Source organism: Anolis sagrei, chromosome 6 (assembly GCF_037176765.1).
Source record: "Anolis sagrei isolate rAnoSag1 chromosome 6, rAnoSag1.mat, whole genome shotgun sequence".
NCBI classification, from domain to species: Eukaryota; Metazoa; Chordata; class Lepidosauria; order Squamata; family Dactyloidae; genus Anolis; species Anolis sagrei.
The window spans coordinates 71,952,978-71,979,424 of record NC_090026.1 but is presented as its reverse complement, the minus strand read 5'-3'; the positions used below and the strand labels follow the sequence as shown (position 1 = coordinate 71,979,424).

Here is a 26,447-nt window from a genome sequence, read left to right as displayed (position 1 = left end):
ATTATTCTAGTTTAAAAGAGCATAGAACTTTATGAGTAATTGACACCTATTACACTTTTATTTTCAACTCTTGGTGCAGTTTTGTCCCCAGGGCAATTGCTAATAGTGGCATTCATGACAGATGTAACTCTGAAAGGCAAAGGCATGCTATTTTTTTCTTGTAATCGGTCTTTCCATTATATCTGGCCATTGACTATAGGGTTTATAGAAAGTATAGGCCATAACTTAAGATTGCATGAACCAGGGATTTTTCTCCCCCTTTGGATCATTTTACTGAATAAAAACTAAAATTAGCAGCTGTGATATTGGTGAATTTCCCTAGGACTTCCCAGATTTGTGCTCTGCAATTTGTATAGCTATCAAACATAACCACAGAAGTTCTTTATTATTGTAATGGGCAAAGTAGCTGCACCACTATTACCATTTCAACTTCATTAGGTCTCAGTACTGTTGGCATTCTTGAAGTGACTGGATTGACCTTGAAGGAGCTGGGAGTGGTGACCGGGAGCTCTGGCATGGGCTGGTCCCTGAGGTCACGAAGAGTCAGAAATGACTGAACAAATGAACAACAACAAAATGTTTGGACCCACTTAAAACTACTTCCCAACCCTTTGTCACTACCACAAAGTGGCATACTTTACTCATATTATAGACTTCTTTGCTTGCATTTTCAACTATGTTTGTAGCAGTCAATAATAAACAAGACAATACAATTTTTAAGATTCCAAGACTGGTTTTAATGTTTGGGGGTTAAATTCTATAGGGAATCAACATAACCATTTAATGCTCTCATTAATTAAGAAAACAAGATTCACAGTATATAGCAATGCTGAAATCACAGCCTAGGTTTACATCTTGGCTACCTTTTCAGCTAATACTTCAATTTCAGGGGAGAACATTGTATGTAGATGTATACTGGTCAGCCTTTAAAAAGGCTTTTAATGATTTCACAGCAAGTATACATGAAATTTTCAAAAGTTACCATAAACAGTCTATCAGGAACTCATTTGACATGGAGGGTTTAAAGGTCTGTGCAACTTGTGATCCAACAAGCTGCACACAGAGTGACTCTTCTGCAGGGTTGCTTAGAAAAAGCCCTTCTGCATTATGTTTGGTAACTCTTCCAATGCTGCTTGACTGTGTCTTCCATCATCACTCAGCATTGGCTTGGAATCAGAGGACCTAAAGATGGTAGTGCACACACTGGCAACCTCAAGAATGGACCTTACATGTGTTTTACATTGGCCTACTGCTGTACTAAGTTCAGAAACTCCCAATTAGTTCAAAACTTCGCAGCCAGATTTGTTACAGGAACATCTAGGGTCACGTTAATCACCAACAGCAATAGATCACACCAATCGAAAGATTGGCAGTTCAAAATCTGGGTCTAGGTTAGCCCCTGACCTTCAGCCCAGCTTACTATCCACCTAAGCAGTTCTGAAACAGCTGTGAGCTGTGAGTAGAAAAATTAGACACCACTTAAGCAGGGAGGTATTTTACAGCATCATAAAAAGGAAATACTAGAAAATACCAGCAAGGAGGAAGTCTGTGATCAAGGACTCTTGTCATAGAGGATGGAGTGACAGCACCCCCCTGTGGCCGGAATTCAGCACAACCTCCAGGATGCCGAAGTTGGGGAAAATGCCAACATATACTTCTATCTGTTATCTGTCCTGTTTGCCGTGTATGTGTTCTGTGATCCACCATGAGTCCCCATTGGGGTGAGAAGGGCAGAATATAAATGCTGTAAATAAATAAATCTAGGAGTGAACATATAATCCCTATACTAAGGTCTGGCAATTAGTCTCCAGGCAAAGTACAGTGTTGTTGTTTTTTAACATTAAAGCCCTACATAGTTTGGGTCAAGATTACCTACATGATTGCCTTCACCCATATAAGCCACCCCATCCAGTTAAGTTCCTGGTGGACATTTACTCCAACCAGCCAGAACCTGAAGGCCGACCATCACCCAGAGAATGTTATCATCGGCTGTCCCATGATGGATTGATCAGCCAGAAGAGATCTGAAATGAACTGTTGGAATTTAAAACACAAATAAAGACCTATCTCTTACATCAGGCCTGCCAGTCAATTTCAACTATGAATTTTAAACTTATGTTTTGTGTTTTTTCTTCTGTGTATTTTAATATATATATATATTACACAGAAATGTGTTTTAATATGTTTCTTTTATGTGTTTTATGATTTATACGTTTTTAGCTATGTTGGCACCCTGCCTTGAGCCACAAGGAGAGACGGGTAGGAAATTAGATTATTGTGAGTATTAGTATTATTGGTGGGAGCTGAAGCCCAACAAGTGGAAGACTAAATGTTCTCTATCTCAGGCTTGGCTGCCCAAGCAGCACAACCTCACATTGTTAAAAAAAAGTGCAACTCTTGTCTATATAAAATTCAAAGTGTGTTCTTAAACTGTAGCAGAGAAACCAAGTTCTATGACTGGTATTGTGTTTAATCACACCATTCTGTTTTTTTTAAAGTTCTTTCTAAAGCTAACATTCAGCTGAAGGCAGTCAGTCCACACTAAATCACTTTATAGCTCTTGATACTTCATGCCTTTCTAGCCTACTCATCATCCAATCTTGTGCAATTTGGGATGGCAGGGCACACACACCAAAGCCACTTTCTCTGAGTAGCAGCTCTTTTACCAAGCAGCCACACTTAAAAAAAACACCCCTCTCAAAGATGCAAAAAAAATCAACATGGAGGCTCAGCGCGAGGACTTGGGGTATTTCAGAAATGACAAAGATGTAAATATGTCTGTGGTTGTGCCCTGAAACTTTCCAAAGCCCTTTGTAGAGGATCGTTCTTTGGATGCTTTACTGCACAGCATACATTCACTACAGAAGCAGTCTCTCCTCAAACTGATTTGTCCGATTTGGATTTGTGCTTTCTTTTCTTCTTTTTCTTCTTCTTCTCTTTCTTTTTCTCCTTCTTTCTTTTTTTCTTTGCCTTTTCATGGCACCCAGAAGAACTGGAACTGTCGCTGCTGCTGTCCGAAGTAGAGTCCTCCAGCAGCTGTTTCAACTGCTGTATTCTAAATGTATGAAATGGCCAGAGAAAGGTTATTTCCCCCCATTTTTTTCCCTGGGTGAATATGCTACTTGCTACATATTTACTTAGGTATCAGTTGTACATCATAAATAAACAATTTACAAAGTAAATGGGTCAGAGAAATCACTCTTGAATTGGCACTCAATATTAGATTCATTATCATTGCCTACTGAAATACTTTGTCAAGCATATTGTCACAAGATCTTCCAGCCTCATCCTCACCAATCTGGAAATAACACTGTTTACAATTCTTTAGTACAGAATTGGGGGCAATAAATTGTGAGGGTACAAAGAAGAGGGTCTTCTCTGCTGTGGTACCTGAAATATCCTCCCAATTGTTACTAATACGGCTCCGCCCCAGCTTACTTATCCGAACGTATATCTCTCTCTACGTTCCACCTCGTAATTTAAGATCTACTGGGGAGGCCCTGCTTTCAGTCCCACCGGCACCACAAATTCATCTGGTGGGGACGAGGGACAGGGCCTTCTCAGTGGTGGCCCCTCGCTTGTGGAATCAGCTCCCCAATGAGATTAAATCGGCATCTTCCCTCCTCACTTTTAGGAAAAAACTAAAGTCATGGTTTTGGAGTCAGACTTTGGCTAGTGAATTTAGCAGAACTTAGACACTGAACTGGACCACAGGATTATGACAATAGGAAACGGATATGTGATTTTGATTAGGCGACTATGTTAGTATATGAGTATGTGATTTTAATTAATGTTATTGTTAACTTTTTATGTATTTGATTTTATGTTGTTGTATTGATATTATGGCATTGAATTGTTGCCCATGTAAGCCACCCTGAGTCCCCCCTTGGGGTTGAGAAGGGTGGGATAGAAGCGATGTAAATAATAAATAAATAAATAAATAAATAAATAATACGGGTGTCATTCAATGTCATGTTAAAGCCTCTGAGGCCTAACTGATTCACACATGTGTTATGCAACATTGTGTGGCCAGAATCGAGCACAACCTCCAGGACGCCGAAGCCAACATAATACCTCTATCTGTTGTCTGTCTGTTTAACGACATTGAATGTTTGCTGTGTATGTGTTCTGCCCTCAGTCCCTTTTGGTTGGAATGCAAATGCTATAAATAAACAAACAAACATGATTTCATGTTGTTTTAACTTAAGTTATCTTGCTTTTAAATGATAAATTTTTAATGTTTTCACGGATGTTATTTTATGCCTTCCTAAGGTCATCAGACATAGAGTGCAGCAGAAAGTTAGTCAGGGAGTAGATACTATAAAATTTGGAGTAGCAAGTAATATACTAACTCCCCCTTTCCTCTGAATGCAGCTGAAATCCTAATAGCTGCTAATGGGATGGAAATCATTTTCCACAGCAACCATAACCATAACCATAATAATAATTATTTATTTATTCCCCGCTATCATCCTCCCAAGGGACTCGGTGCGGCTTACATAATAATAATAAAAAAAACTTTATTTATATACCGCTCTATCTCCCCGAGGGAACTCAGAGCAGTTCCCAGGTAAAAATCACAGAACATACAAAGTAAACACAACATAACAATAAGATTAACAAAACAAAATATGCATAAAAATTGTCGCCATAACACACATATATTAAAGGTAATCCTGCCTGTTCAAGGCAATTAATTTTTTTTTAAAGGCCAGTCCAAGATTTGTGCAAGCCCAAAAATTCTAGGGGGCCCGGGAATTAAATGCAATGCTATGGCAGGCAACAATAATATTAGGTACAGGTCAGTGGCTGTTCATTCCAGTGCCAGAGGAAATGATCTGGGTAATTGGTAGGAAGAATAAGGCCGTATTCGACAATGTATAGGGCTGAGTTAGAACTGGCCATTTTCAAAGGCTTGTTGAAACCACCAGGTCTTCAAGCTCTTATGAAAGGCAATAACAAAACAATCAATACAAAACAGTTAATATAAATCTCATAAACAAAAAATAAACGATAAACAATAACAATAACACACAAGCATTTAAAAATCTATGGCCAGGCCAAATGCAATAATTTTAAATTTAAAAAATAATGCTGGACGTGAACAAGGTAGGATATAACTGGGATAGAGTTTTCAAGGAGAGATGAGGGTGCGCAGGCAATCCTAAATCAGTGGTAGAGTGCATTTTGAGGGCGTATTGCTGAGAGTTTTCCTTATTCTGGGAAGGCACACTGGAACAACCATGTTTTCAGGTTCCTCCTAAAGACTGCCAGCGTTGGGGCATGTCTGATGTCCTTGGAAAGTGAGTTCCAGAGTCGGGGGGCCACCACCAAGAAGGCCTTCTCCCTCGTTCCCACCAATCGCGCCTGCGAAGGAGGTGGGAGCATGAGCAGGGCCTCTCCAGATGATCGAAGAGGTCGCGTGGGTTCGTACACAGAAATGCGGTCACACAGGTAGGCAGGTCCCAAACTGTTCAGGGCTTTGTAGGTAAGAACCTGCACCTTGAATTGGGACTGGAAAATGAACAGCAGCCAGTGGAGCTCCTTAAACAGGAGGGTTGACCGCCCTTTGTAAGAAACACCAGTTAGTAACCTGGCTGCCACCCGTTGTACCAATTGAAATTTCCAGGCCATTTTCAAGGGCAGGCCCACATAGAGTGCATTACAGTAATCCAATCGATCCCTGGTTTAATTTAGAATATTTTGGCATGGCCTGGTCTTGAATGAACCGCTGAGCTCTATTAGATATAAAGAAGAGTTACTCATTATACAAAAGAAAAGTGTAAAGGTATGTTATGTTGTCATGGAACATCAGCTATCAGCATTTTGGAGTCTCCTCTGGGAAAGAGTTAGAGGCAGGCCTGTTATGATTTCTCCCTGCACTTCAAATTTGAGCACTTCATCACTGCTTATCTTACAGATACAAAATAAAAGGAATTCCACATTTGAAGTTACTGTAACATTCTAAAATGTGTATTATTGGTTGTCATTATTATTAAAGAGTTTTAAAAGTGTAAAGACAAGCAAACGTACCGCATTTCTTTCTCATGTCGCTTATTTTCTCTTATTATATCATACATGGGGTCTTCATGGGCCTGGTGGGGGAAGGAAAATGAGCTCAGTTTCCAATACAGTTATAGCAACTTTTCAGGATTACGCAAAAAATAACCCATGTTTAAGATGAGCCTTGTGATTTGACTTTAATATTGAATTGCCCCGTCTAAGTAGTAACTATCTCTGTCCTATAATCATATACTCACTGTCCTTTCATGCAGGCAAGACGGAGGAATGGTGGCATTTATTATGACGGGCGCCAATCCTTTCGATCCTGCCTATCAGTATTTGTCTTGGAAATAGCAACCTTCCCAAGCCTCCACTAGTTATTTGTTATGTATATAATTGCTTACTGTGTTGTATTTGTGTATTAGTTTGCAATTTTACCTAACCGCTTGTTGTGGGAGGGGCTGCAAACCATGTGATCAGAACTAGACATGTTCACAACTCTGACTCCGTTATAGAGAGAGTAAAAGCCATTAGACCAGTAGTTCTCAACCTGGGGTCCCCAGATGTTTTTGGTCTACAACTTCCAGAAATCTCAGACAGTTTACCAGCTGTTAAGATTTCTGGGAGTTGAAGACCAAAACATCTGGGGACCCACAGGTTGAGAACCACTACATTAGACTCTTAGAGAAAGTATAAGCCATCTGTTATGCTTCAGATTTCAGTAGGAACAGAAGTATGCTTTAGACTTCAATGCAGGAACAGTATGCTTAGAAACTTATTAGAATCTCAGAACAGATAGATTCTTTGGATTATGGATTATTGGTTCTAAGGAAGATGCCCTGTGTTACCTACAGAAACTACTTAAAATTCTGTTGTAAATAGATTCATAAGAAAAGTGCCCATATGCTGTATACATGAAGTTTTGTGAGCAAACCAACTCTTACTTTTAAACAAGACTGTTTCTTTTGTCTCTTGAGAGCATAATTAAAAGGCAAAGATATTTTAAGGGAGAGTAGATTTTTTTTGGGCAACTAAAGGAACACTTCTGAAACTCTGCTGTATATATGTGTGTGTGTGTGCGCGCACTGGCATGTCTTTGTCCCTGGCAGTTCAAAGACACACCTAGGTACATCAGTTTAACAGCTGAGAGACTTTGTTGCCTTGCATGAATATTGGTGAATGTCATTTTTCCAAAAAGGTTGTGACTTCTAACAAGGTCATGTCTTTCCTGTGACCAGCAGTTTTCCAAAAAAGGTTATGAATTCCATTTCCCAAATGGTTATGGAAGTTCACATTTTCTAAAAATTTGAAACTACAGGATTTTTGCAACATGTTACATCATTTTTTGGCATCAAGGCCTGTCTTTGATTTATGTTTGAATATATAAGGTAGTCATACTCTCATATTGTTAAAAAAAAAAACCCTCAGACATGCCCACTTGGAAGACTTTTCATAATAATTATCATTCAATACTGATGCCACAATATTTTACTTACAACTCGAAATTGTTCTAATTTCTGGTTGCCTTTAATGAAGAATGGACATTCTTTATCCCCCGTTCGGTGTCCATAACGTTTACATCTCCAGCCTTGAGGAGAAAATAACAAGCCTTCTTTAAGAAATGTCAAAACATTGTGTAACAGAAAAGAAGAGGAAAATCTTCAGGAATCTTTTGTAAAAGAGAAAAAAAAATCTCAGTTCTTCAGAATTGCTTAACTTTAATAGAAACCAGGCAATTAGTTTAGTGAAAAGCTCCTTAACTTTCCCCTTTACTACATGTTGAGTAATAATACCATTCTCATGTGTATTTTACTCATCATTAAGTCACACTGAGTTGAAGGAATATGTTTCCAGATCACTGTATAAAAGGACTGAAGGCTCTTATCCTCTAATGAATGTAGCATTTATTGAATTTTCTTAGTGGGTCTGTAGTTTGTTTGAAGATTGTGTTTCTGATGAAGGGAAACTGATGAAGAAATACAACTTCTAAACTATGTACAGGCCACCAAGAAAATTCAACAAATGTTACATTCAGCAAAGGATAAGAGGGATCCTCTAACCACTGCAGGAATCTACAGTATATCATATTTATTATTTATTTATTTACTTTGCTTATATACCGCTGTATCTCAAGCCCGAAGGCGACTCACAGCGGTTCACAAACAGTAAAAACAGTAGAAACAGCAGTGGTTCCATGCAACATATAACAATTGACTTAACACATTATCCATAAATTACCAATAAGCAATTACAATGCACAATTATTACGAAAAACAACCGTACCCAATCTTCTCATCATCCAAGCGTAGTCCAGGTTCGTCGTCCATTGTTCCATTCCTATGTTCCATTACCAGATTGCACTAAATTACTCAAACGCCTGCACAAACATCCAGGTCTTCACCTTTTTGCGGAATACCATTAGAGATGGTGCTAGTCTAATGTCCGTAGGAAGGGCGTTCCACAGCCGAGGAGCCACCACCGAGAAGGCCCTATCTCTCGTCCCCGCCAGCCGAGCTTGAGAAGCAGGCGGGATCGAGAGCAGGGTCTCCCCGGAAGATCTCAAAGACCTGGTGGGTTGATAGGCAGAGATGCGGTCAGATAGGTAGCTTGGGCCAGAACCATAAAGCTGTGGAGAAGTCTACATAGGGACTACCAAATGCAGCACTGCCCAGAAACGAATCAATGAACATGAAAGGTACTGCAGACTTATTCAACCTGAGAAGTCAGCCAGAGCAGAGTTGATGACCCAAGCTGGACACAGCATATTATTTGAGAACACAGAAATGTTGGACCACTCTAACAACCATGTCAGACCACACAGAGAAGCTACTGAAATCCACAAGCATGTGGACAACTTCAACAGAAAGGAGGAAACCATGAAAATGAACAAAATCTGGCTACCAGTATTAAAAAAAACTCACATTGCATCACTTTGACCTCTTTCCCAAGTGGCATCCAGAGTCCTTTGGTGGGAGCATGTGCTAGGAATTCCCGGGCGTTTTCATTGCCAGGAACATCAGGAATGCAGTCCTCTGGTTTAGTCTCATCTTCCTGCACGAGAGAGAGGAATCCAAGAAAAGCTTTGAGGAAAAACCACAAAGTGGCAGGCAAAACATCTCTATTTGGGAGAAACACGTTGGGCTTGTTGGAATTCAACCCCACACTGTCCAAGTCTCAAGTCCTCAATGAGGAAGTTAGTCTAATATAGGCTAAACTAACTTCCCTTCCCCCATGTCTCCTGCGTGACAGTTAGGAATGTGTCTTTTTCCTCTCTCTTCTCTCTTTCTGCTCTCATTCTGACTGGTCGCTTAAAATGTATACTTTTCTAGTGCAAGCTTTTTGAATCTGACTTCTGTCTTACACTTTTAGTATGGAGAGTATGTGCTGTGTGCTTTGAGATCTCTCTATATATGCGTGTCAGAGAGATGTAGTGATTGGTGTTTTTTCCCTCTCTTTGAAACATTAAAAGAGATGGGTGTTAGAGTACATGAGAACCAGCTCTTAACTATGAAGAAATTTAGTTAGTTCTTCCACTGGATGAATTGACACCAAATTTGGACACAAGACATCTATCAGGCCAACGAGTGACCATCACTAATAAAAACTCTGAAAAACACAGCAAAGGGGACTTTAAAAGCCAAAAAACAAAATTTACATTGCAACACATGCACAAAACCACATATATATATGCAAACACACATATATACACATATACACAAATATATATACACACACATATACACACACACAAAACACATATACACAGACCGGGCCACAGCAACGTGTGGCAGGGTACGGCTAGTCTATGCAAATAAAAATGTAATGTTCGTTTGTGGGATTAACATAACTCAAAAACCACTGGGCAAATTGCCACCAAATTTGGCCTCAAGACACAGACTAACCCAAGGAGTGACCATCACTCAAAAATATTGATTTTGTCATTTGGGAGTTGTAGTTGATGGGATTTATAGTTCACGTACAATCAAAGAGCATAGTTCACGTACAATCTGAACTCCACTAATGATGGAATTGAACCAAACGTGGCACACTGGACTCCCACGACCAACAGAAAACACTAGAAGGGGTTGGTGGGCATTGAGTTTGAGAATTATAATTCACCTACATCCAGAGAGCCCTGCAGACTCAAATAAAGATGGATCTGGACCAAACTTGGCATGTATACTCAACATGCCAAAATGTGAACACTGGTGGAGTTTGGGGGGAAATATACCTTGACATTTGGGAGTCGTAGTTACTGGGATTTATAGTTCACCTACAATCAAAGAGCATTCTGAACCTCACCAATGACAGAATTGGGGCAAACCTCCCACACAGAACCCCCATGAACAACAGAAAATACTTAAAGCCACCCAGTCCAACTCCCTTCACCAGGCAAGAAAATGTAATCAAAGCCCTCTTGACAAAGAGCCATCCAGCCATAGATATAGATATATATATATGATTCACATACAAAGAGATATAGTATCATAGATTTGAAAAGGACTCCTAAAGAAGAACAATTATATGTTGCATGTTCCTGAGTAGGCAAACTTGACAATCTCCACATCAACACTGACAAAGAAACAGCAATAAAGACTGTTTACCCACAAGCATAAAGAAATTACATATATTAGAAACCAACACTTTCTCGTTACTTTATTTTTCAGACCACCAGACTGGGACACAGCAATGCGTAACAGGGAACAGCTAGTTGTAAATAAACCTTTTATGATTTTTAAGATTGGGCCCTGCATGTTTGCCTAAGCTCTGAATTCTTTACAGCCATAACCAACAGCATATCACGCTTTGCTTGCTCTGAGCTAATACTCAACTTTAAGTATCCTGTTTGATTTTTGGGTGCTCTGCTGTATATTTTAGGGTAGTTTTCTCTAACAGGGCACACTTTGCTTCCAATTCAGACCTATATTGTATATTGTACAATTAACACAATTTGACATCACATTGACATGGCTCAATACTGTGGAATCGTAGGAGTTGTAGTTTGGAAATATATGAGCCACATTTGGCAGAGAAGGCTAAAACCCTTGTAAAACTCCAGCTCCTAGGATTCAATACCATTGAGCCATGACAATTAAATTGCTATCAAACTGCATTAATTCTACAGTGAAGTATATAGACATAATATATAGAAATAAACTCACCGCAAGGGACTGGCAACCTCAGAAGGACGTTGAAAGGATGAAAAAGTTGAAAAAGATATGTTGAATTTTTAAAGTAAAACATTTACAGCTACTGACCTACCTTAATGAACCCTGGAGGAAGTTTCTCGTAGCTGAAAAACAGATTGAAAACATAACTTCAGTAACTTAATGGGAGAAATTGAATGTTGCCTGTCATTCTCTTCAGACTTCCCCTTTCCTTCCTGTCATCCTGTCAACAGCTGGAAGAAGAGGTGGATTTTTTTTCCTCAGCACTGATATATTTCTGTAATAATAATAATAATAGTAATAATAATAATAAACTTTATTTATACCCTGCCACCATCTTCCCAAAGGGGACTCGGAGCGGCTTACATGAGATGATACATTACAGCAACATAAAATATAAACAACAAAATAACATCACAATAAAATAAATAAACCAATCAAGTAAAATAAACAGTAAAAATAACATAATGGAAAATAAAATACAGTGGGCGGGCCAAATGCATGACATAAAATGATAAAACTCTGGATGAGATACAATGAAAAGGTACATTTGTGAGGGAGGAGCTCGTAGGAGACTGAACAGTGGAATTAGACTTTCAATAAGATGGGGGAAATGACAGAATAATCTGATATGGTTACCACTAGTACACAGTTACTTTAGTACTTTTAACTTAGATCTGTAATCTAAGGATAATATACTCTATTTCCTTTGTTGCTTTAGCTATTAGAGTTTAATGTACTAATTTGTATTTATGGTTTCGGTTTTATGACTGCGGTGACGCAATGGATTAAACCCTTGTGCTGCTGAACTGCTGACCTAAAGGCCGGCAGTTTGAAACCATGGGACGGGGTGAGCTTCCGCTGTTAGTCCTAGCTCTTGACAACCTAGCAGTTCGAAAACATGAAAATGTGAGTACATCAATAGGTATCGCTTTGGTGGGAAAAGGCAAAAGATGCTCCAAGGAGTCATCCTGGCCACATGACCAGGAGGTAACAACAGATGCAAACTCCTTGGTTTGACAATGGAAATGAGCACCTCACTCCAGAGTCGGAAATGAAAAGAGAAGTCTTTGCCTTTGTCTGTGTATTAGTGTCTCATTGTATGTCATTGTAATCTAGGAATGAATGATTGCCTGTGTCTGTTTATATACTGTAATCCACTCTGAGTCCCCTTGTGGAGAAGGGCAGAATATAAATAAAGTGTTGTTGTTATTATTATTATTATTATTAGTATTAGTATTAATTTAGTGTTTTAGTATAATAATATTTTAACATTTAGTATAATATTTTTTATTTATTACCTGCCTCTCCTTATAGCTCGAGACAAGCACATATCATCGTAATAAAATTATAATAAATAAATATATAAAATCATATAAAATATATTTTATTATTATTTAGTACAATGATATATAAAATAATATAGAAAATATCATATAAATATAATTTGTTATTTAGTATAATAATAAGAAAATAGATATAAATAAAATAATGCATAAAATATATAAAATATAATTTATTATTATTTAGTATAATAATATATAAAATACCATATATTATTATTATTAACTTTATTTGTACCCCGCTAACATCTCCCGAAGGACTCGGTGCGGCTTACACAGGCCAAGGCCCTCAATAAAACAACAGCATAACAAATACACAATAAAACTCAAGCAAACCAATAAACATTAAGCAATAAACAATAAAACATTAAACAATAACATCATGACACAGTTAAAACTAGGGCCGGGCCAAATGTAATGAATAAAAATTAAAAGTGCTGGACATGACAGATAAATGTAAGGATTTTAGGGTAGGTGCAATGTGCAGGCAATCTTAAATCTCTAATAAAGTGCGTTTGGGACATGATGCTGGGAGTTTCCTATTCTGGAAAGGCACACTGGAACAGCCAGGTCTTCAAGCTCTTCCTAAAGATGACCAACGTTGTCTGAGAGAGAGAGTTCTAGAGTCGGGGGGCTACCACAGAGAAGGCCCTGTCCCTTGTCCCCACCAAACGCGCTTGCGACGCAGGAGAGATCGTGAGCAGGGCCTCTCCAGATGAACAGAGTGATCGTGTGGATTCGTATACAGAGCCCAATATAGAACATATAATAATATATGTTCTATATTATTATTATTTAGTATAATAATAATAATATAGAACATAATATGTAGATAAAATATCATAAAATATAATTTATTATTTAGTATAATAATAATATAGGAAATAACATATAAAATATATGTACTATTATTTAGTATAATAATTTATTTATTTATTATATTTGTATACTACTCTTCTTGGCCTTCAGGCGACTGAGGGCGGCCTTTACGTGATTCATATTATTGTTCTTGTCTCCTGCATTTGCCATCCTTTGGGGACCCCTCCCACCAGCACCAACTGCCGCTCTGGGCCGGAGTGAAGAAAGGGGGGCCAGGGGACAGTTCCACCTTGTCTCCTGTGCTATTCTAATAATATGTTATAATATAATATATAATATATTGTATATCCATATAATATTTATAATATTGTAATGTAATGCAATATAATACTACTACTAATAATATATTATAATTATATATTTATATAACATGTAATATTACTAATAATATTACAGTATAATTGATATAGTGCAATACAGCAATATTTAAAACTGATATTGTACTATGTTAATAATATATTGTATGTATATATACCTTGTAAGCCGCTCTGAGTCCCTTTCAGGGTGAGAAGGGCGGCATATAAATGTCGTAAATAAATAAATAAATAAATTCTATAATAATATAGAAAAATATAAATTAATATAGAAATATCATTAAAAAAACAAAATTTATCATTATTCCGTATAACAATATAGAAAATATTATTTAAATAAAATATAGAAAATATAATATACAATATAATTTATTATTATAATAATAATTGTAGTATTTAGTATAATAATCATATATTGTATTTCTTACCTGCCTGTCCTTATAGCTCGAACTAGGGGACAACAGTGTGAAAACCCATCCTCATGATCAAATGCATTCAATGAAAACATGTGTGACAACCTGATTCTATAGGGACAGGGATCAAAATACATATTGCAAGTTGTCAGAGCTTGAGCACAGCTTAGTTGTGTTGTGTTGTGTGCTTTTTCCTTGTTTGCTTTGCTTTGGATGTTGGTTCCATGAGCTGAAACCCAACACATGCAGGTATGGGCAAGCTTCGGCCCTCCGGGGGGTTTGGACTCCAACTCCCACCATTCCTAACAGCCTCAGGCCCTTTCCTTTCCCCCCTCAGCCGCTTAAGCGGCTGAGGGGGGAAAGGAAGGGACCAGAGGCTGTTAGGAATGGTGGGAGTTGGAGTCCAAACCCCCTGGAGGGTGGGCCGAAGCTTGGAGGGCTTGCTTGAGTGCTGCTTACAAGGACTCCAGGTGCTGGATCTGCTGGATGTGCTGGGCATCGCGGCTCCGGCGCCGCTGCTCCTTCCTCTCCTGCCCTCCATGGCCAGGGCGGGTCTTGCTGCTGCTGCTGCTGGAGGAGCTTCGGCGGCTGCGGCTGGCGCTGGGCTCGGACTCGCTGCGGCTCCGGGCCCTCTTGGGGCTGCCGCTGCCCCTCGCCTCCCTCCTCCGGCTACTGCCGTGGGACATGGCGGGCCCCTTCTCCTGCCGTCACAGCCAGGCCCAGCCCGGGAAAGGCGCTTCCTCCGCCCGGAAGAGGCTCCCAAGTCGCAGCTGCGCCCCCTCGTGGTCCGCCGAGGGAAGGACCCAAGCAAGAGGACCAATGGGAAGGCCGCTTACAAGCAAAGTAGTAAAAATGTGAGCTGGACAAGACAACTGTTGGGGGGAGATAGAGAGAGATAGAGAGAGTGGTTGGTAGGTTGATAGGTAGGTAGATAGGTAGATAGATAGATAGGTTGATAGATAGGTAGATAGATAGATAGATAGGTAGGTAGGTAGGTAGGTAGGTAGATAGATAGATAGATAGATAGGTTGATAGATAGATAGGTAGATAGATAGATAGATAGATAGGTAGGTAGGTAGATAGATAGATAGATAGATAGATAGATAGATAGGTAGATAGGTAGGTAGATAGATAGATAGGTTGATAGATAGATAGGTTGATAGGTTGATAGATAGATAGATAGATAGGTTGATAGATAGATAGGTAGATAGATAGATAGGTAGATAGGTAGGTAGGTAGATAGATAGATAGATAGATAGATAGGTAGATAGATAGATAGGTTGATAGATAGATAGGTAGATAGATAGGTAGATAGATAGATAGATAGGTAGATAGATAGATAGATAGATAGATAGGTAGGTAGATAGATAGATAGGTTGATAGATAGATAGGTTGATAGGTTGATAGATAGATAGATAGGTTGATAGATAGATAGGTAGATAGATAGATAGATAGGTAGATAGGTAGGTAGGTAGATAGATAGATAGATAGATAGATAGGTAGATAGATAGATAGGTTGATAGATAGATAGGTAGATAGATAGGTAGGTAGATAGGTAGGTAGATAGGCAGGTAGATAGATAGATAGGTTGATAGATAGATAGATAGATAGATAGATAGATATGTAGGTAGATAGGTTGATAGATAGAGAGGTAGATAGATAGATAGGTTGATAGATAGATAGGTAGATAGGTAGGTAGGTAGGTAGGTAGGTAGGTAGATAGATAGGCTGATAGATTGATAGATAGATAGGTAGATAGATAGGTAGATAGATAGATAGGTTGATAGATAGGTTGATAGATAGGTTGATAGATAGATAGATAGATAGATAGATAGGTTGATAGATAGATAGATAGATAGATAGATAGATAGATATGTAGGTAGATATGTAGGTAGATAGGTTGATAGATAAGTTGTTAGAAAGATAGATAGGTTGATAGATAGGTTGATAGATAGATAGATTGATAGATACATAGGTAGGTAGATAGGTATATAGATAGGGAGGTAGATAGATCGGTAGGTAGGTAGATAGATTCATTAGATGGATGAATACTAGATAGATAGAGTAGATAGATTGATATATTAAATAGATTAGGTAGATCAGGGGTCCTCAAACTTTTTAAACAGAGGGCCAGGTCACAGTCCCTCAAACTGTTGGAGGGCCGGATTATAATTTGAAAAAAAAAACATGAATGAATTCCTATGCACACTGCACATATCTTATTTGTACTGCAAAAAAACACTTAAAATACAATAATTAAAATGAACAATTTTAACAAATATAAATTTATAAGTATTTCAATGGGAAATGTGGGCCTGCTTTTGGCTGATGAGATAGGATTGTTATTGTGTGCTACAATCAAAGAGCGTTCTGAACCCCACCGATAGAATTGGGCCAATTTTCTCACACAGAACCCCCAGAAAATACAGTGTTTTCTGATGTTCTTTGGCAACCCCTCTGACACCCCCTCGTGGCCCCCCCAGAGGTCCTGACTCCCAGGTTGAGAAACACTGCTGTAAATGGATGGCATTCAGAAACCTTAAATTTTTTGAGATCCCAACATTGATTTAAGTAGACCCCATTTGGGGTCAAGATCAATAGTTCAAGCAGCATTGCTGTATAGCACATTGTTTATGAAGTTTGTTGTACACACTACTCCTTTATTCTTCTGTCTCTGTCTGGGGTACCACATTATTTGGTACCACAATCATGAAGCCTACAGTCCTAATACCCACTTCCTTTTAATCTCATTATATATAATAGGACTTATTTCTAAGTAGATATGGATAGGGTTAGACAGCTGAGCTTGTTGCATCCCTGACATACTCTCTCATTTACTCTTATCAGGAAGAAAAAGGCAGTGTATTTCCTAGCAAATATCAGCTTCAAATGTGGGTGCTCATTGGAAAAAATGTTATTCTGTAGTGAGAGCTACTATAACAATGCATTGCAGAAAATCTAGTTTATATTCCTCTGAAGGCACCTTAAGAGGAATACCCCCTACTTTTCAGAGCAACTGCCCAGTTTGTTAAAGGGATACTTTATTATTATTACTATTATTATTATTATTGACACAAAAGCACAGTATGTCACAACAAAAGAGATATTTACGCTGGATTTCGTATCACAAAATCACAAGTCGAACACTTCCCAAGCGTCTAGGACTGTGTGATGTATTTCTGAATGATGCGCGCAGATCCAAGTAAGGTGGCCTTTTGCAGTTGACAGATCGTGATTTTGTCGATGTTTATTGTTTCCAAATGCCAGCTGAGATCTTTTGGCATGGCACCCAGTGCGCCAATGACCACTGGGACCACCTGCGCTGGTTTATGCCAGAGCCTTTGCAGTTTGATTTTGAGGTCTTGATAGCGGCTGATTTTTTCCTGTTGTTTTTCCTCAATGCGACTGTCACCTGGTATGGCGACATCAATAATCCAAACATTTTTAGGTTCTTGTGGGTTTTTTCGGGCTATAGGGCCATGTTCTAGAGGCATTTCTCCTGACGTTTCGCCTGCATCTATGGCAAGCATACTCTTGTGTCCTCTTTCTAGGACACAAGATTGGCACAGCATTATCCTCACTACCTCTGAGGATGCTTGCCATAGATGCAGGCGAAACGTCAGGAGAAATGCCTCTAGAACATGGCCCTATAGCCCGAAAAAACCCACAAGAACCTAGTGATTCCAGCCATGAAAGCCTTTGACAATACATCAAACATTTTTCTTTTCCACAACTGTGATGTCAGGCATATTGTGTTCCAGAACTTTGTGAGTCTGGATTTGAAAGTCCCACAGTATTTTTGCATATTCATTTTTTACGACCTTTGCGGGTTTATGACCCCACCGATTCTTTGCTGCTGGTAGGTGGTAATTGTGACATAAGTTCCAGTGAATCATTTGGGCCACAGAGTTGTGTCTTTGTTTGTAGTCCGTCTGTGCGATTTTCTTGCAACAGCTGAGGATATGGTCCATGGTTTCACCAGCTTCCTTGTACAGTCTGCATTTTGATGATGATGATGATTATTATTTATACCCTGCTTTATCTCTCCAAAGGAGACTCAAAGTGGCTTGACATAAAAGCATTAAATATACATTTATTAAAACAGAATTAAACACAAACAGCACTAAAAAAATTCAATTAAAATCCATCAAAACATATTCAAAGTTAAAACCACAGCACTTTCACTGTAACAGTGTCTTCCTAGCTGTTTGTAGTGATATCACAATCCAAATACACATCCCAAGATTAAAGGATGTTAGCCCAAGTTCAGCTGCGACCACTTTATAATGCTGTGCCAATCTTGTGTCCTAGAAAGAGGAAGAGAGAATCTTAATTAAGTAACATGTAAACCATATTTACCTTCTTTGTGGGGGTTCAGGTAAATAGTATCCCAATAACTGCCTAAATGTTAAATACTGCTCCATTCCACTGTACAGCATAAACTGCAGTTTCCCATGTTGCTGTGAAATTTGGCATTGTCCCTTTCACACTATGCAATTTAACACTATGATCCAACTGTAACCGCTATCGTTGTTTTCTGTGGAATATTGGGATTTGTAGTGTGGTGAGGCACTACAGCTCTCTAGCAGAAAATTATATTATGAAGCTATGGAACTGATGGGGTGAAGGTAGAGCATTCAGTGTTTTTTCAAACTGCTACAACTCTGTGGTGTGAAAGCGATCATTGCTTCCAGTATGAATGAAAAGTCATAGTGGCCACTAAGATCATACTGGGGTCTCTTTAGGCTTTACAGTATCTTTGAAAAATGGTTTAATAGAAGGATGGAAATCACATTCTTCTTCAGATATTGTTAGGCTGCAATGAGTTCCAGCCACAACAACCAAAAATGAGGAATGCTGGGAGTTGCAGTTCAACAACAGCTGGAGGGGTGTGCAATTCCCACTCCTCCATTAGATAATGTGCTGACATTTGTAGTTAATCACAACTGATGGAAGAGGGGAAAGGCTTGTGGCCCTGGAGACTAGGACTCAGAGCGATGAGTTCAAATAACAAGAAAGGAGATTCTACCTAAACATCACGAAGAACTTCCTGACCATAAGAGCTCTTCAACAGTGGAACTCACTGCCTCAGAGTGTGATGGAAGCTCCTTCTTTGGAGGCTGTTAAGCAGAGGCGGAATGGCTCCTCGTGGATTTAGTCTCAAGCAATGTACTGAACCCTACCTCCAGAATAAGGTGATAATCTTAGCAAAGCTCTTTTAAATTCAGACTAAAAGCCAACGTATATTTACCATTTTACTCACAAGGAAGCCACCAGTTTTGACAGTGCAGAAGACCTTTCAGTAATACTTTGCAACCCCCAACCCTAACCTCAACCCTAATCCTCTGCCCAAGCTCTACTTCACAGGCATTACATTTCAAATATACCAGTATTACCACAGATGTAAGGACTTATAAGCAACCATCTTATTTTTAAAAACCCACAGAAAATAACGTTGTGAAAATTAAATGTAGAGGCATCATAGATAAAACAAATCCAGAGGTACTCACTCTGATTCCATGGTAAGGGAAGGGATTCTGGGGCAATGTGGCCAGTGCAAGTTCCAGGCAATAGAGACATAGGGCCAGTATTGATACTAATGTGCTAAGAATTATAGTAATGAAGGCACATCTTTCCTTTGAGAGAGAGAAACATTCTATTAATTATCCATAATCATATTACTTTGGAGTCCTGTAATCATATTACCTTGGAGTCCCCAGCCATTCTCTTGTTTTGACTAGTAAGTCAGGGATAATTATCAGACAATTGACTAAAAAGTAGGAGCAGAGCTGCATGAAAAGCAGAAGCCAAGGAGACAATATAGGAAAGCAATAATTTGCATAAGGCAAATTATTTTAGGGAGGGAGGTGTCATGGTACAGGTTGAGTGTCTCTTATCCCAAATGCTTGGGACCAGAATCATCATCATCATCATCATCTTTATTTATACCCTGCCACCATCTCCCCAAAGGGGACTCGGGGCGGCTAACCTGAGGCCAAGCCCAGTATGTTGGGTTTTGAAATACCTGCATTGATATATATGTACACAATAAGATAGGGTTGGAGAAAGGACCCAAGTCAAAACATTAAATTTATTTATTTTATATATACCTTATGTAGCCTGAAGACAATTCTATACAATATTGTAATTAATGTTGTGCAAGAAGTAAAGATTGTGTACAATGAAATATCAGAAAGCAAAGGGGTCCCTATCACAGCCATCCTGAGAGTTTTGGATTTTGGAGTCTTTCTTATTTCAGAATTTCAGATAGACATAGGTAAGAATGTTTTATGCATGAATGTGGGATGCGAAGTTGTAAAGAAAGCTCATGAATCGGGACCACATAGCTGTGATCATCCCTTGTTGTTATATCAAATTCAAATTACAGAGATATGGTACTAGAACCACTTCAATTGCCATGGCAACATCCCATAGTATCCTGGTATTTTTGCTTTAGGAATTGGCCTTTGGAATGAATGAATTGTTTATTGTACCAGCTATAGGCCATGACATCAAATAATATACAACTTTAAAAAGTACAGTATACACTTTCCAATATAAACATTAAAACTAATTCAATAAACTAGCTCTTTCAAATTACAGCAGCAGTGACAATCCCTGCAGGCATGATAAAAATAACAAAATCTGATTTGTATTATCCCAAACCGTTTCCATTTCCATTTCTTGCTTCCGCTGTGTACTTTACAAATTTCGGAATTCTAGGTAAGGGATGCTCATTCTATACTAGTAAGAAAGAAGAGAACATGTAAAAGCGGGTAATTGGATGCTGTAGGAGATGGACCCAAGGGGTTCTAGGTAGATGTACATGATAACAAATGCCCTCCTAAAAAAATAAAAATAGAAATGCTATGACTCAAGTGAGGTGGATCTATTTTTACGGCTGTTGACTTATCTAGATTATCCAGACTGCATTTTCTGCTCCCTTTAAAGGGCGAGTTGCTTCTCCTGGAAGACAATTCACAATTGAAATAGGTTGTTGTAAGAGTCTCATGCTCTGTTTTAACATTACCTCCCCCACAATTTTCTAAACCACTTGTGGATTTCTAGCCACTTTCATGGGAAAGGGTTGGCATTATTGGCAGTCTGTACAGTCCCAGAGAGTTGAGTTTATTCGTATTATTCTCAAGTTTCTTTTTAAAGTATTCATACAATACTTCTGTTGTCTCAAGCATTTTTATGGAAATTCCCAGTACCAGCTGCAACATTTTATTCTCACCCTTGAGTGGGTTCCTTTCCAATTCTAGGATACTTTATAACAAACAAACAAAAATCTGTTTTCTTCCATTTTCTTATATATTTTTTCCCCCTAGAGTAGTAGCATGTCAGTTAAAAGGTTCACCGTAGCAAATCATTCCCCTTGTTTTGTTTTTTTAATTTTTGGAAAAACCCTAGCACAAGTCTAAGACATCACAACAAACATCCTCCCAGCAGTAGAATAAGTGGACACAAAAGAGTCAACAACTTGCAAGACTTAACACCCAACGACTTATATTACAAGAAATCACACTTGTTTGATCTGTCTGGATGAACCCAATTATCTATGGCAGTGGGTCACTCTTAAGGGCTGCAGCTATGTTTGAAAATGCTCTGTGGATCTTACCCATTTCACTGTCTGCTTCATCAGTGTCAGTATGAGAAGAGAAGTGGCAGATATAAGAAACTGCAAGAACAAGTTAACAGTTTTGTCACTAAATATTTTAGAAACCTCTTGCTGATATAACTAAGTACTGTATTGTATCATCATCATTGTAAGCTGCCTAAAGTCCCTATGGGGAGAAAGATGGAAGCTTTGAAAAAAAGTCACCCCTGGGCTTACTTTGGAAGAAGCTTTATGTGGAGTGTAGAAGATGCAAAATGTTGCTTAAATATTCAAGGCTCCCCTATTCTTCATTCAACACCTCCAAATGCCATATATAGTCGAGTATAAGCCAACCTGAATACAAGCTGAGGCACCTAATTTTACTGGGAAAATTTATTGACTCAAGTATAAGCCGAGGGTGGAAATCCAGCAGCTACTGGTAAATTTCAAAATAAAAATAAGTATCAATAAAATTACATAAATTGAGGCATCAATAAACATTTTTGAATATTTACATAAAACTGCAATTTAAGATAAGACTGTTCAACTCTGATTAAACTATTAGTCTAACCTTCTTCAATGTAAATGTGCTTACGTATCCTTCCAATAATAATAAAGATAGTAAAATAATAAATGTAATAAAATCATAATAACAATAACAGATTAAAATAATGGAAATGTAATAATAATTGTAATAATAAAGCAAAATAATAAATGTAGCAATAATAGAGTAAAATAATAAACTACTACTAATAATAGAGTAAAAGAATGTAAATGTAATAATAATAATAATAATAATAATAATAAGAGAAAAATAAATGTAATAATAACAACAGAGTAAAATAATAAATGTAATAAAAATAATAACAACAGAGTAAAATAATAAATAACTTTGACTCACGTATAAGCCAAGGGGGGGGGGGGTTCAGCCTAAAAAATGGGCTGAAAAACCAGCTTATACTCAAGTATATAAGGTAGTTAGTTTTGGATAAAAGGTATGTTGAAGCACAATAAACATATTGAACTGCTTTTATTGGGTTTTTTTTTTTTGTTACAAGAGGCTACTTGCCTTCTTTCCATGTTACTTTTGCTGCTGCTACCATTTTTTCTGTTAAAGTAATGTCCAGGAACACATTTACTTTGTTAACTGAGGTCTACTTGCAATAGACAGACAAATGACAATTCCCTCTATTTTTTAAGCCACCATAAGTTCTTGTTTAGGAAAAAAATGTGAAATAAATAAATGGATGGATGATCTGCATATGGGCTCATCTACACTAAATACTTAAGTGAGTTTCAAATTGCTATTGAAGAAAAATGGTTCTATCATGCATATTACATGAGAAATTCTGTAATCAATTTGAACCCAAACTAGTTCCAAGTTGAATTATAATGTAGAAATGCGCATAGTCACAGATACCACTGAGGAAATGAACACCCAAAAACATTTGTCAGTTCATTTTCTAGCTGACAAAAATGTGATTTGACTTTTTATGAAATCATTATTTTCTTACCACAATTCCAGACCACCATGGCGTTCCAATTCCAGCTTCTCCAAAGCAGCCAGTTACAATGATTGCAATTGCAGTTACCACCTGTAGTATCTATAATGGAAAAATGTTACGGATCAGTTGCAAAAGTCTGTATGCAAACCTCTAATCAGAAGGGTTTTGTTTTTGTTTTTTGTTTTTTTTTAAAACCAATACAATTTCTCTTGCATTTAAAGTCATAGCATCAGTTGTTAGAAGGAAAGTCTAATTGATTCTAAAGATCTTGATAGCAAAGCTACTGTCTGCGGCCCTTCCACACAGCTTAATACAATCCCACATTATCTGCTTTGAACTGGAATATATGGCGATGTGGACTCAGATAACCTAGTTCAAAATAGATATTATGGGATTTTCTGCCTTGATCTTCTGGGTTATATGGCTGGGTTATATGGCTCCCCTGGTTCAGACAAGATAATCTATCCTTCATTTATGATCCCTTGGGAAATCCTCAATTACTTTGTTATACAATATTGGAGGAATACACTGAAGGTCAACACTAGCCTCGTTTTTAAAGGCAGACCCATTCCAAAACAGATATTACATTATCTAAGCAGGAAATAAACATTATTCATTTATACATCACAGAAAGTCATTGTCTATCTCAGGCTACATAACCTGTGGCCCTTCAACTGTTTTGGCCTCCAACTCCCACAATCTCTGACTATTGGACACTTGGCTAAGGCTTCTGGGAGCTGGATGGCAAAATAGCTGAAGGACTAAAGGTTGGGCAGACCTGGTTTATCTTAATCAGGGTTTGCTATTTAAGTGAAACATTGCATGGCATATGACCAAATTAACAGTGAATTGTTGTCCCCATGTATGGCTTGTGTCTCCTATCTATTCTTGCTTTTGTTTCCAGCAAGTGTTATGGGCCAGTGAGAAAGTTCAGTTGCAAACTCAACCTTCTTGACAAGCCATGGTTTAAGAAAGTCTCAATGTATTATCCAACAAAGCAGATTTCTTAGCAGAGCTGGGTTTGTATATCACAACAAGCCAGATGTCAATAAATTAACAGTGGCTTTTCACAACAGTGGAACATTGTCAATGTGTATAAACATCAGCAGGAGATGCAATCCACCTCTTTGGGTATGTGTTCGCACACAAAGTTTAGGCAAAAATATGATAGTTGGGACCCTACACTGGTAGTGCACTGCGGGTCAGAATTCATGAAGGGAACATGTAGGCGAAATAGCGCAGTGAGTGAAAGACGCAGCTGCGAGGGAGGGAGGAGGTCTACGGCTTACACGTCCTGCCCTCCTGGAGCCCCGGCTTCTCCACTGTCAGAAAGTGGGCGAGGGAAAGGACAAGAAGAGGGGAGAGGGGGAATCCGGTTCCTGCCACTCTGTTTGCACTAGGACCTTGTAAAAACCTTCCCCAGCCACCAGCACACTTTCCGCCCTTTGAAGAAAGCAGCTGCAGCAGCTGGGAGCAGTCCAAGCGAACTTCCCTTCATGAATTCTGACACATGTTGCACAACCAGCGTATGGGTTCCAGCTATGCGTAGGGTCCCAGCTATCATACTTTTGCCAAAGTTTACCCATTTGCTGCAAAACATGCTAATGAAGTATTGATTAAATACTCACACCCGGTATAAGTGGTTTCCTTGTTGCAAATTCAGTCTTCCAGGTTTCTGGTAGATTATTGTTTGCACAAGTAGCTTCCATTTTTTTGTGTGGAATTGTTGCTGTAGAAATATTCATTTATTATGTGGGTGAGGAAAGGGATATCAGAGGATCCAAATAATTAAGAATTGTAAAAAGGAAGCTCAGAAATGCAAACTGAATGCAGGAGGAAACTTAAAGTCAATTGTGACATACAGTAAACAGAAGGTACATGAGAATAAACCAAAATAGATTGAGGATTAAATATGTTATATTTCTTGATCTTAGATTTAATTGAACTCGATATTACCTATGAGTAGAGTGTCACAAAGCATTGATATTAAACTGAGAAGAAGGCAAATTAAACAAGACAAACAATATTGAATGATTCAAGGGCATTAACTACGAGGGTTGAATGAAAAGTAATGCCTCCACCTTCGTAACTTGGGTTTGGATGGGAATATTTTCATAAATCAAACGCAGAAATAATCCTTAGAATGTGCTCTTTAACTACCACTATTCACTTTTTGACATAATCACCAAACAATTGGATACATTTCCGCCAACTATGAACAAGTTTTCTGAAGCCATCACGGAAGAAGTCAACACTCTGGAACCCATCATGCACAGATCTTCTGATAGCCAAGCAAAGCAATAATGTCACCCACACATTCCTGTGAAATGCTGATTATGCTTGAAATTTCTCTCTGAGTGATACGACGGTCATCTAGAATCAATCTGTCAACCTTTTACTTGTGAAACCCGGTGGTTGCTGTCACAGGATGTCCAACTTTTTGTCATGCAAGTCAGATGTTCCCACCTCAACATCTTTAAACTTACTGGCCCAATGACGCACAGTACTCACTTCAACACAATCACCATAAACAGCTTGCATTCTCTGATGAATCTCCTTTGGGGTGACACCTTCTGCTGTGAAGATTTCAATGACTGCATGTTGCTTAAGTCACATTGACCAACCATTTGCGCAGGGTTCCATACTTCGCACTTTAACAACACAACCATTCCCAGCAAAATGGAACTGTAGAGGAGAGTCTACTAAACAAGCCAGTACCTGCCGCATACCAGTACTGCCATCTGTTGAGGAGTTACGAAGGTGGAGGCATTATTTTTCATTCAACCTTCGTAACTTACAGCTCTAACCAATGGCTGAAAGCTGTGTTGATGTATGATTGACCGTAATAATATTATTTTTAAAGCTTATGCTCTGCTTTTCTCCACCAAATACACAAAAACAAAATAAAAAACATATAAGCATCTGTCAAATAGAATACCTGACTACTGTAAGGATCTAGGGTTGTTGATTTCATCTCCTATCTACCCCAGCAGCATGGCCAATGGTTAGGGATGGTGGCAGTTCTGGTACAACATCTAGAAGGCCACGGTCTTTGTACTACTGATTTCAAGGAAGCAAATTATGGGAAAGTACTATGTTTGTAACAGCATTTTATAGAACTGACCAGTATTGCACTCATTAAGGCTAGTTACATTACAGACTACTTAAATCAAGCATGGACTGAATCCATTTCCCTCCTCAAAGTTTTTGCAATAATATTTCA

General features: G+C 38.4%; 1 protein-coding gene across 1 annotated transcript; it reads right to left on the bottom strand.

Annotated features, from left to right (window-relative positions):
• Window positions 1-713: 713 nt before the first annotated feature.
• Window positions 714-14,890, bottom strand: RP9 (RP9 pre-mRNA splicing factor). The gene is made up of 6 exons (XM_067470187.1): window positions 14,579-14,890; window positions 11,265-11,295; window positions 8,924-9,053; window positions 7,499-7,590; window positions 6,033-6,094; window positions 714-3,054 (listed from the first exon to the last, which is right to left on the bottom strand). Exons 1-6 carry the CDS (start codon window positions 14,803-14,805, stop codon window positions 2,877-2,879), a joined length of 720 nt encoding a protein of 239 aa, XP_067326288.1. The 5' UTR covers window positions 14,806-14,890; the 3' UTR covers window positions 714-2,876.
• Window positions 14,891-26,447: the final 11,557 nt, after the last annotated feature.